Source organism: Sinocyclocheilus anshuiensis, unplaced genomic scaffold, assembly GCF_001515605.1.
Source record: "Sinocyclocheilus anshuiensis isolate Anshui unplaced genomic scaffold, SAMN03320099.WGS_v1.1 scaffold2353, whole genome shotgun sequence".
NCBI classification, from domain to species: domain Eukaryota; kingdom Metazoa; phylum Chordata; class Actinopteri; order Cypriniformes; family Cyprinidae; genus Sinocyclocheilus; species Sinocyclocheilus anshuiensis.
Genome location: NW_015554076.1, coordinates 145778 through 158911, shown reverse-complemented (window position 1 = coordinate 158911; position 13134 = coordinate 145778). Strand labels below are relative to the sequence as shown.

The 13134-nt window shown below is 38.2% G+C and overlaps 1 protein-coding gene across 1 annotated transcript in view; it reads left to right on the top strand.

The window, feature by feature from the left end:
* The window catches only part of LOC107668998 (receptor-type tyrosine-protein phosphatase delta-like), a 360739-nt gene extending 348161 nt beyond the window's left edge, over window positions 1-12578 (top strand). Inside the window, 7 exon segments of the mRNA XM_016461088.1 lie at window positions 1825-1927; window positions 2458-2636; window positions 2718-2844; window positions 3701-3826; window positions 5004-5158; window positions 6210-6345; window positions 10417-12578. Of these exon segments, the coding sequence (XP_016316574.1) occupies window positions 1825-1927; window positions 2458-2636; window positions 2718-2844; window positions 3701-3826; window positions 5004-5158; window positions 6210-6345; window positions 10417-10485 (895 nt within the window). The 3' untranslated portion in view covers window positions 10486-12578.
* The last annotated feature ends 556 nt before the right edge of the window (window positions 12579-13134 follow it).

Sequence of the window (13134 nt, the reverse complement as noted above, 5' to 3'; positions counted from 1 at the left end):
GTGTGAGGCTGTAAAGAGGGCGTTTACCGCTGTCACCTGTAACCCGCGGGTCGCCGGCGATGTGCATGAAGTCAGCCGTTATTGCAACAAAAGAGAAAGTCCATCCAAGCGCATGATTGAATGTCAGAGAGGTCACTGGACGGACAGACGGAGGGTTCTTGAGTGGCAGTGATTTCAGAAGTATTTCTCATGAAACCTGTCAAGAACACGTCCTCATCATATTTCACCCCTAAAATCAAAACAAAGACACTGATTTTACAAATAGGAAATGAAGCCTTGCTAGTAGCAGTGGTTTATTTTATGAAAGTACTGTAGGCAGTTTTTTCTTGGCTACAACATCTCCAAACTTTTCCACTATTATTGCCCCCTCAAAATATTGTCCATTTAACACGTTGACCTTTTGTGACAACATCCCATCTTGAAACACCAAACAATTAAAGGAAAAAAAGGGTAAACGGTTATGTACAAAAATCATACCAAACCATTGTTTTAGCAAATAAAAATGGTAATTAATACGTTATAATTCAAGCACATGTGAAAACATTCCGCAATAAAAATGTGACAACTTGCTCTGAAGTTGATGAAAAATGCTCTTGTCCTGAAAACAATTCAGTCATTCAGTTCAAATAGTTTAAAGGACAGAATTTATACAAAAATACCCCAATTTAAGAAAACTATAAATAATAATAATAATATTTAAATACTACTACTATTACTACTAATAATAATAATATAATTAAAAATGCCTAAAATCTAAAGATATTAGATTGTATTCACTTCCATGACATTTCCCAGTCTAGAAATCACACTTTTAAAATTATATTCAGCTGATGAACAATGTGCAACACAAATATTTAGTAAAACAGACCCTTTTAATTAGATTGAACTATACTGATGGTGGAAGCTAAGCAAGGCTTGTCTTGGTTAGTTCTTGGATGAGGCTTTGGTTTCCACCGCAACTCAAACACAAAGACATGCAGCACAGGTGAATCGGAGACACTCAATTGTGTGTAAATGTGAGTGGATGGATTCATGCTTGCTGCAGTGCATTCTGGGTTTGTCTTATCTGTGAATGATACATGTGAGGTTGCTTCCTGGAGGGCCACAGTCCAGCAGACTTTAGCTCCAACCCGAATCAAACACACCTGGTCCAGCTAATCGAGATCTTCAGACTCATTAGGAACTTAGTTCGGCCTAAAAGAGTGGAATTATTTTGCTGTCTGACTTTGTGAAGGATCTACATGCCAGGTCCTCCTCAAAATGGGTTTTGGAGACTTTAAATGTGTGTTGGTGGAAGTTCTGTGTGCGGTAGAGCTGGTGTTCATTGGCTTAAGAGCGTCGTTGATTAAGAATTCTCTCTCGCTCACGTCTTCGTGCAGGAAGAGCGCTAATGTGAGCGTTTGTGGAGCTCTGGTCGTAATGAAGGGCTCTGATCTCAGGTGTTTAATGGAGAAGTGCCTGTGGTTGACGTCAACGGCTGCACTTCAAGAAGTTAGCAAAGCTTTGGCCTCTTCAAAGTGATGGAAAGAGGAAAGTAGATGGAGGCTTTTAGAGTCTGTAGATGGAGGTTAGAGAGGGTGAGAGGCTAAATGGAGGGGTTGTTTTCCTCTGATAGCGAGCACAGGTGTATGCCATGTTCATCCGCTCCAGAATCTCTGCCATTGAATACTGTTTGACTGTTCCGCCTTCAAGACAGAAATGCAAAGAGAGTCCCATTGATTTCACAGATTGCATGCATGTAAGAAACAAAAATGTATCAAAGTGCCTGAACACAAACTTCACCAAACCTTTGCCCTCGTTTCTGTTGTCTGTTGTGCCTAACAGTGCCGGCGTGGGTCGGACCGGCTGCTTCATCGTCATCGACGCCATGCTGGAGCGAATCAAACAGCGCTCTTTACTCGGCCGCAGAGACAGTGTGGGGCCTGTGGTTTCTCCTGCAGGAACCCAGAGACCCCTGTGCCGTTCTCACGCTAGCGCTAACCATTACTGCGCTCGCTTGTTTCAAAGTAAACCACATTTGCTTTGCTCTCTTGTTTTCATGACCAAGTTCAAGACAGTTAAAGACATTAAACATCCGCCCCAGTGAAACACTGTGTGTGTTTATTCTGGTTTAACAGCAACAGCAACATCTATATATCTATCTATCTATCTATCTATCTATCTATCTGTCTGTCTGTCTGTCTGTTTTTTTGTCAGACTATCTATCTGACCATCTGTCTGTCTATCTGACTAGTTATCAGTTTGTCTGTCTATCTCTATATCTGTCCTTCTGTCTGTCTATCTTTCTGTCTTTTTTTCTTTCTGTCTGAATTTCAGTATATCTGACTGACTGTCTGTCCAAATATTCACAAGGCCTTCAAACTTTCAATAACTCCTGTTTTCAAGTCAACATGTCTAGACAAACTTTCGCTTTTTTTTTTTTTTTTTAAAGCTGTTTATGATTTTTGTTTCTTGCAGCGGTTAGCGAACACAAAAGCTCACACCTCACGGTTCATCAGTGCCAATTTGCCCTGCAACAAATTCAAGAACAGACTGGTTAACATCATGCCCTACGAGTCCACGCGCGTCTGTCTGCAGCCAATCAGAGGAGTCGAGGGCTCCGACTACATCAACGCCAGCTTCATCGACGGATACAGGTTAGCAGAAGAGCCCGGATCTGTCCGTCTGTGTGCGTTTGTGACCGTGAAGCTAAACATGTGTCTCTCGCTGTGTGTCAGGCAACAGAAGGCTTACATCGCCACGCAGGGTCCTTTAGCTGAAACCACAGAAGACTTCTGGAGGATGCTGTGGTAACACAACTCCACCATCGTCGTGATGCTGACCAAACTCAGAGAGATGGGCAGAGTGAGTGTTCTACATCTACATCTGCATCACACCCAGACTAAATGTGCTTACAACAGGACGACATTATTTGCCAATGGCGGAAAACAAACAAACAAAAAAAAACAAAACTTAATTTTAGATAAAAGATTTAAGGTCTGTCTTAACAGTGGTGTTCTGTGGTAGATTATGCATTGTTATATCCTTTTTATTTGTTTATTTATTGCTGAAGAAAGTACACTGAAAAAATGGTATAGAAATGCATTTCAATCAGAAATTGCATTTGAATTAAATATGAAATTTTGTAGTAGGATGTCAAAAATAGTATTTTCTTATAAAATGTGCTCCAATAATCTTTTCAGATTTGATTTACAACTTCTCTTTTTGTCTTTTTTACAGTGTAGAAGTAAATGTACACTTTTTATTAAGAATATTTACATATTAACGCTGTAGAGTCCAAACTCAAAATGGTCACTTTTTTTTTTTTTTTAATTTTAACCTCAAATTTGTTAACCGTTTTGAACGGTCTGTAAACATTAATTTTTCAGTCATCCATGGTTGTTGGTTTAATTTGATGACTCCAGATCATTTTGCACTTTTAGGCTGATACTTTTTCGGCTGTGACTGAATGTAATATCCAGATTTTGAAAGAACACCAAGACATTTCCTCAAACTTCATGATCTCATGTGCCACTGTTGAGAAAACAGCAGCGTGATTTTCTTTCAAATAGATTTGGTGCTCATTTTATTCATTTTTCTCTTTGCTGAAACCCCAGTGTTAACGATTATTCCTCTCAGTGCTGGTATTTGTGCTGATGCTTTTTGCATTCTGGTTGTATTTTGGCAGTCGCATGACTGATGTATTGTGTCTGTCCATCAGGAAAAGTGCCATCAGTACTGGCCAGCAGAGCGTTCAGCCAGATATCAGTACTTTGTGGTGGATCCAATGGCTGAATACAACATGCCGCAGTACATCCTGCGAGAGTTTAAAGTGACAGACGCACGGGTGAGACACCAGACCCTCGGCCATCCTCTGCTCTGTGATTTGTGTATTATAATGCATATTCAGTCTGAGTAAAGCACACAGGCCTCTAATTCCATCACAGCATTTATTCTGATAAACACTCACGCATTCCTGCCGTTTTATATCTGTCTCTCTCTCTCTCACGTTGCTTATCTGGGATATACAAAATCACTAAAGAAATGCGAACTCTCTGAGCTTCTCGTCAGGAGCTTTTCAGCCGCCCACATCAGAGGATTTAGTGTCTGGAGTCACTCATTCACACGCTCAGGTGAAACGACACGCTTCTGAGCCGTGGGCGGCTGGAGCTCAAAACAGAAAAACACCCAAAACTACTGTGCTGATACCATGTAAATACCATATATCACCATATATATGTGATCCTTTTCCTTCCCTTGCTGCTCTAATCATATGCTACTGTTCAAAAATTTTGAATAATTAAGATTTTTTGAATATTTTTGAAAGAAGTCTCTTCTGTTCGCCAAGGTTGCCTTTATTTGATAAAAAAATACATTAAAAATGTAAAATATTATTACAATTTAAAACAGCTGTTTTCTATGTGAATATCTGTTAAAGTGTAATTTATTTCTGTGATCAAAACTGTATTTTCAGCATCATTACTCCAGTCTTCAGTGTCACATGATCTTCAGAAATCATTCTAATATGCTGATTTGCTGCTCAAGAAACATTTCTGATTATTATCAATGTTGAAAACAGTTGCTGCACAATATTTTTGTGGAAACTGTGATACATTTTATTTTTCAGGATTCACAGATGAATAGAAAGTTTGAAACATAAATCTTTTGTTAAATTATAAATGTCTTTACTGTCACTCTTGATCAATTTAATGCGTAAATAATGCAGAATAAAAAAAGTATTGTTCCTTTCAAATAAATTAAATCTTTCTGACCCCAACCTTTTGAACAGTAATATATCTCGCTGGCACTGAGGCATCAGTTTAGTATCAACATGCCGTTTCTTAACTATTGTTGTTTCTTGAGCTTCTCAGACTCGTTCAGGATGCGTCATGTACTCGTCATCGGTTTGACAAGCGCGGCGTCTGTCTCTCGCACGTAAATGTGAATGTAATGGATTCGTGTAACGCGTCAGAGAGCAGCCGCAGCTCTTTTATTCTCATCCGTCTCTCTCTCTCTGCTTTCAGGACGGACAGTCAAGGACCGTCAGGCAGTTCCAGTTCACAGACTGGCCAGAACAAGGCGTGCCAAAATCAGGAGAAGGCTTCATCGACTTCATCGGCCAAGTGCATAAAACAAAAGAGCAGTTTGGTCAGGACGGACCCATATCGGTCCACTGTAGGTAAGAAAGACACGAGTCTGTGCGAGAAAAACAGAGCAGAGCAGATGCCACTGTTCATGAATATGGTGAAACACTCATCTTTTGTTCTGTGAACTAAATATTATCCAAAAGCAAATAATTCAGCATGAAAAGCTGATTTAAACACATCAGATGTCTTTATCCCTCCCATGAGGTTGTGATTGTGACCTCAGAAGTCTCTGGGTCAAACAATTACAAGCACACAACGTCACAGTTGACATTTAATTAATTGCAGTAAAAAAAAAATAAAAATAAATGAATAACCCTCAACCCTGTTACCACTTGATTGTCCGCCATTACATAAAATACTTTACTTGAAATTGTTACACCCACAGGAAGTGACATCGTTTGATCATTTGTTCTGACAGAAAGACGAATACATGATTTAATTCAATTTTTCTCAATTTTTACACAAAACAGTGTTGACTGTATTTATTAAGCTCAACCACTCAACACTGTTACTCAATATAGAATTAATGAACACAAAATATTGGTAACACTTTACTATAAGTTTATATCTAACTTCCCTCATTAGTTAATGAATTAGCTAGCACTAATGAGCAATATATTTCTACAGCAGTTATTCATTTTTGTTGATGTCAGTTAATAAGTTAATGTTTTTAGGAATTAAAATGTCGTATAAATCAGTGTGAATGATATATGAACAAACCCCTCAGTAAAAACCTTCAGAATATAGACGGAAATAAAGCTCTAAGTTTCAGTGTGTGTAAGTGCTGCTGAACTGGAGAAAAAACTCTTTAAAGATATGGATTGGAATTGAAATCTACAGACGCAAATAAATAAAGTGCAAAAAAAAATGTTGGATGTTTTCTTTCCTCTAATGCTGATAGAAGACGTGATATGAAAGCAAAGTTGACCAGTGCTTGAAATAACAATGGTTTTGCCTGCAATTAGCAAAATATTATAAATAAGTCGCTTTACATCCAGGTTAGACTCAGTCAACTTTGATCACATGTTATGGTTTGGAATATCAAAGCTCCAGCTGACGGGTTGTGTTGTGATTGATCCGCAGTGCTGGCGTGGGCAGGACGGGCATCTTCATCACGCTCAGCATCGTTCTGGAGCGCATGCGCTATGAAGGAGTGGTGGACATCTTCCAGACGGTCAAGATGTTGAGAACACAGCGGCCGGCGATGGTCCAGACTGAAGTACGTAACCGTTCTCACTTCTTCACAGTCAGGATGTAAAACACAGATTAAAACAGCACATTACAGCGAATAATGTCCAGGGGTGCGTTTCCCAAAAGCATCGTTAGCCAACTATGGTCGCAAGTTCCGTCGTTACCAACATAATTCAACGATTCGGTGTTTCCCGAAACCATAGTTGAAACGAACATTCGCAAACAGCGTCGCAAACTTGTGTGGTAGGAACTACAGCTCTCCACCTGTGGTTAGAAGCATAGTTTCTTGTTAGTAAGATATATGGACTTAAATAAATTATGCTTTTGGGCACAATAAGCAAGCTAACATGCAGTACAATCTATATCTTCCATTCTATTTAAATATATTGTAATCGATATATATTTTAGCGCGTCCTCAGTTAGCGCCGAGGGAACCTCGGAGTATGACGTAAGACGAAACCCGCGATGAATCTAACATCAAATAAAGCAAAATGACGGGGAACAAAATATAGTAAATTAGTCATCAGGTGCCATGTTCAGTACAGCAGCATCTCAGAGATCTCGAATCAATTAATTAGCTGAAGTTATTACTCCACCTCATGCGCGTGACGTCATTAACAACGGCCCTAAATTGTTGAACTAATGTGGTTCAAACGACGGATATGCGACCGTGTTCGGGAAACAGTCGTGACTGGCTAGTTAGTTTCCACAACAATGCATCGTTCTATGGCGGTTAATCAGTGAGTTACGTCGTTGTACGGGAAACGCACCCCAGGTCAGGTTAGTGATTGGACTTTCAGATGTCCTCTATGATTTTAGTCTGAAGAGTTTGTGACGGAACGAACGGACGCTCGGCTTTGTTCAGCCCGCAAACGCTCGTTCTCATTTATAACGACAAACCCTTCTGGTTAGCCATGCAAATTGGTTCAGATAAGCAGTTTCACAGCTAACCCGCACAATGGCCTTTCCCAGCATCAATGGGGGAAATTATTTTCTGTCGTGACTGGCTAGTTAGTTTCCACAACAATGCATCGTTCTATGGCGGTTAATCAGTGAGTTACGTCGTTGTACGGGAAACGCACCCCAGGTCAGGTTAGTGATTGGACTTTCAGATGTCCTCTATGATTTTAGTCTGAAGAGTTTGTGACGGAACGAACGGACGCTCGGCTTTGTTCGGCCCGCAAACGCTCGTTCTCATTTATAACGACAAACCCTTCTGTTTAGCCATGCAAATTGGTTCAGATAAGCAGTTTCACAGCTAACCCGCACAATGGCCTTTCCCAGCGTCAATGGGGGAAATTATTTTCTGCGATCAATGCGGACAGCGAGGTGATGAGGCTCGAATCTCACACTCGGCGCAACACAATCCCTGCTTTCACCTCGCAGACACCTGACACAAAAGCGCGGCATTAGAGCCGGGTTGATGTGTTGCTATGGAGACGAGAGGAGCCGCGCATCCGTGAATTCACCGAGAAACCCATAAAGCCGTTCAGAGGATGTCACGTTACATGTGCTTCACCAAGAGATTGTGTTTCAAACGTTATGGCTTCTTTCTGCCTAAATTCATGCGGCTTCATTTAGGAAACTAGATTATCATCATGAAATACACTGCGTTTGCTTTCTGAACTGATGTTGCTGCTCCTGTTGTGAGCGATTCATCAGTGCACGTTATTCCAAATTGTCTTCAAGATTTTGCGTTGACATGTAATAATAATGATAATAATGTCATTGGAATTGTTCATTTTTACCACCTGTCATATACACTTCCCAATGGATAAATGGATGGATTTTTCTCACACATTTTGTCTTCTCCCAGCTTCCTTTTATATCAATATATTTATTATATAACTAAATATATGACCATATAATTTACCATTTTGTCTTTATTATCTCAATTTTTTTTAGATTGTAGTTAACGATGCATTATGTAAAATCAATGTATGCTTCAGACACGGGTCACGACGAATGCGTTCCCCATAGCGACCCCTAGAGGACGCAGTTCGAAGTTCCCATGAAAGGGAGCAAAATGAAGTCATGCATCAACCCTGTTACCATCATATGTGTCCCATATTAAATGATGTACTATAATTATACATTTAAAACCAAAGAAAAAAACTTCAACATAATAATTTTTTAAGATGTAAGTTCTCCTAGGACAAGCTCGTCTTTTTCTCTTTGTGGAAAAGAAGTACTCTTTAGTGTATTATTTGTTTATTTATTTTTAATAATATATTTAAGCGTGAACTGAATGTAATGTTTTCAGACACTTAGTTGTGTCATCATGTTAATTACAATTAAACGAATATGTATTGTAGTTTACATTTATATTGAATGCAATTAGCTGAACTTTACAGTGTTTTTGCCCCGCTTAAGTAGGACTTGCTCCTAAGTGAAAGGTTGTACAAACCAGACCATTACCTGTGGTTTTAAACTTCTCTTTATGTTCAGAACATGACAAACACTTCACGTTTTTGAATTCTTTACAATTTTCTAGTCATTTTTCCTTAACAAAATAAAGATCTTAATAGAAAAATGAATTTCTTAGTTTCTGCATATTCTAATGAGTGATATTGTTTCAAATCATGAAACAGGTTTGTGTGACGACTATCTTCAACACAGTTTGCAGTGCAGGCTGCAATATTAATATTACATTTTTTTTGTTTCTTTTAAATGCACATTTGACAGTAGCTTGAGTTTGGATGCAGATTCATATTTATGTTTATTATCAAAAACAGGAAAATCTGTAAACATTGTAACAACCTCGTTTTTATATGGTGAAATTTAATTATTGTGACTGAGTTTTATTGAAATGAACCTTATCATTTTATCGAGGAAAATTATATTGCGATAATTATCGTTATTGTTTTATCAACCAGCCCTACATGTATGTCATATATATATATATATATATATATATATTTGTAATGATGAAGTTTAAATTTAGTGCATTTAAAATATATTAACTTGAAATTGAATAACACACTCGAGTTTTTCATGTGCTTTAGTATGTTTGTCAACACATCAAAATAAGTGTACTTCTTTAAAACACCACAAATGATTATTAAAACACAATGATTTAAAATGAACTTTAAAGTAAAACTTTAATTTGACATTATTACAAAGGTCATTTTTTAAAAGTGTACTTTAGAAACACAGTCATGAAAGTGTCTCTCTTTAAGTCACTTTAAGAGGACATCGAATGCCCAGTTTCCACTAGTTGGAATGATACTTCAGGGTCTTCATGAAATGTCTGTAACATACTTTGGTTAAAATTCCTCAATAATCGTGTAAAACAGCACCCTTTTTACTTTGTCAAGGACAGCTCTGTTCACAGCGAGCTGTTTTGGTGCATGCCTCTTTAAATGATAATGAGCTGCTGCTGACCCCGCCCCTCTCTTCTGTGGGGCGTTGACACAAGACACATGAATATACGGCTTGGAGGTGTTCTGATTCCAATAGCTAGCTATCTACGTAGAAACAGATTGAAACAGCTCGCTGGATGACACAGTCTCAGACTCAGACAGCCCAAAACGAACTGGCTGCGTGTTTTCTTTTCTTTTTTGAGCTGGCAGACACACCAGACACCTAAATGCAAAAAATAAATGAATAAAAATAAAAAAGTGAAAATTTAATCCGATGTCCCTTTTAAGTGACATTTTATTTCAGTAATATTATATTATCTGCAGGCACAATTTTTTATTTGTTTAAATATACTTTTAAGATTTGAAGTACATTACAAATGCACATTCAGTTTTTCTTTTGCATTCTTTTGAAAAGATTATCTTCAAAAGTCAACCCTGTTACCATGATTTTATATAGTAAATAGTTCATAATTTAAAAAGTTATATATGTAGAAATATCAGCAATGAATAATCTTTGTAATGAACTGTCAAATAAAACTATAAAACTTTCCATTCTGTTACCATCAACCCTGTTACCTTTCTGAATAATGTCCTACATATATTAAAGTTTGTATTAAATCCCCATTGAAACGTCTAGATGAGTTAGTTGTGCAGGTTTAAGATAAATGAACACACACATCTGATCCGACTGAATGTTTGGCACAGATCTGACCCGTCTCTCTGTCTCTGTCTCTCAGGATCAGTACCAGTTTTGTTACAGAGCTGGGTTGGAGTATCTCGGGAGCTTCGACCACTATGCAACATAAGATCTTCGTCCCGCTGTCAGGGAGACGGATCGGCCATCGGACATCCAGCGGTCATTTAATTCTTCTGAGCCATAAATACCTGCTTGTGAAAAGAACTTAAACTCTTCGATTACATGTTGGATGTGCAACGTAAACCTAGAAATACTTACAAACGACAATAAAAAGACAAATATCCAGGTGGACCAAGAAAAATCACCCCGATCTGATTTCAAAAAGTAAATAATGAATGAATAAATAGTAATAATGATAATAATAATAATTTCAGACAGGTGAATCTAGACTGTGAAGTGCGGAATAATCGCTGCTTCGAGGATTCATGAATCATCATGAATCACAGGAGTCAACGAACACAGACGCTGTGAGACGGGGAGTTCGAGACACAGTGTAAAGAGAATTTGTTTTGTTCCACAATCAATACGAGGAGATACGTCACTGATGAAGAGAGGAGACTTCATCACGACCACCACCATCATCATCATCACCATCGCCATCATCGAAGAAGACTAAACGACCAGAGCTGAAGTAATAACTACGACACGCAATCAACCACACCGATAACGCATACCAGCTTTTGTTTCACATTTCGTGATGTTTTCCTCTCTTTTATGACAGAAATCAGCCTAGACTGACCGTTTTTTCTCATGTCTTTGTATGGGTTAGGGTTAGGGTATGTTCATGTATGTCCTGACGTTCACACCGATGTGCCCTCCTTCATTCATCGTTTTGCTGATGGTTTGTGGCGTTTTGTTTGAAACACACACGCTGAATCATGGGGTGGGCAGAGTATAAAGGTTAGAAGATATCTCAGTTCTTCTATAAGCAGAGAGAGAGAGAGAGAGATATTAATAAATTCTTTATTTATATAACCTCGAAATGTATATTCACAAAATATAGATATATAGATGATATAATATATGGGAATGATGGTGGGTTTTCCGCTGGAATGCACATCAGCAGGACGGACGATCTTTTCTTGTGCAATAACTAGACGTTTTACGGCCGGAGGGTTTGATTTGCGTCGGTTTAACGAGGACGGGGCGATCGTCGTCATGTTCACGAGCTCATGGGTCAAAGGTCATCGTCGTGCATCTGTTAGGCCACAGGTACGAAGATGTCCACGTGTTCATTCTTTTGCATTTAGAGTGCCTTATATTTATGCCTGTTCTTTTCTACGATATTCATTTAACGACGTGTATAGTTTAAGTAGTTCATGTACGAGTATTTATCGATTGATTTCCCACGCGTACGGATTTATATTCTATGAAATTATATATGCAAATACGTAATTCCATCATTACTGTTTAATTTTCTGTGGCCTTAATTTGTCTCAGATAAAAAAAAAAAAACGACAAGGGTACGAAAAAGAAAGTGTTTGATAACCGTCAGGCCCGATACTGTTAAGTCATTTCTTTTATAGTTAATCGTTAGAGTTCCCAAATGGCTCCGAGACGAATTAATTACGTCTTTTAAAGACCAAGCTTTAGCGTCAAATTCCCTGTTGTTTTCAGTCATCGGTGGCGGAAAATGGTGTCAAATAAACGCCAAAATAAACGAAAGACCCTGAAAATCCTGCAAAGCTCTTGGCGATTAGCTACTAAGTATTTTCTCGTGCGAATTTCGCAGCTAGAATATTACGATTCAACACTTGAACCTCACTGGCTTTGTGGATGTGCATTCCAGATGCTTTTTTCCCCTTTCTTGTTTCAAATAGAGAAAACGTTTTATTGTTTTGACTCTTTCTGTTGTAGATTTCGGATGTTTTCATCATCATATGTCGAGCAACAGGCAGCCGTTGCGTAACTGTCAGCGCCACCTAGTGTTCAGCGCTTCAATGTGCTCCACGTCGGCTTTTCTTTCCCTGTTCTGGATCTTATTTGATATGCATGAGTTCAACTGCAGTGGGGGCGAGTAGGAAGAATTGCACTTTGTATCTCTTTATCTCTATGCACTGCCCTACTGATTCCGCACCCATTACGGATTTTACTTGAACCCGACTGTACGAATCTCCTTCAGACTTCACTTGGTGTGTATGTAAATAACACAGAAAAGAGACTACCCAAGTAATAAGAGAGAGAGAAAAAAATAAGAGAAAGGAAAAGCAAATCGGTTGCTGAAAAAAAGAGCATCTTTAGCAGGTGATTTCGAAGCGTCTCTTCTTCCCCCATTGAAAGACTGAAGCGTCACGAGCGCAAACGTACACGTGGTGTTTCTAAGCTCCCTGTTACTCTCACATCTGGATGCATAGACTGAAATTAATTCAATTCAATTGTAAAGAAAAAATGGCTTGTTAAAAAAAGAATCATGAAATTACCTCTGATTAGATGTAAATGTAAACTGTTTTTGATTTGATTTGATTTCATTTTTTTTTTTTTCTGAATGAATGGAGTGCTTTTTATTTTCATACTTAGATGACATTGGTGAAAAGACAGTTTCCCCCCCCTGAATTCATACAATTTTGAATCTTACAATTTTGACTTTTTCTCAGAATTCTGGGTTAACATTTCACAATTCTGAATTTTTCTTGGATATCTAGATTTCGCAATTTTTTTTCTACAGAATTATGTTATTCATTTATTTTATTTTCTGAAAAAAAGAAAAGAATTGTAAGGTTTTTTTTATAACTTTTGCAATTACATTTAGTATATATAT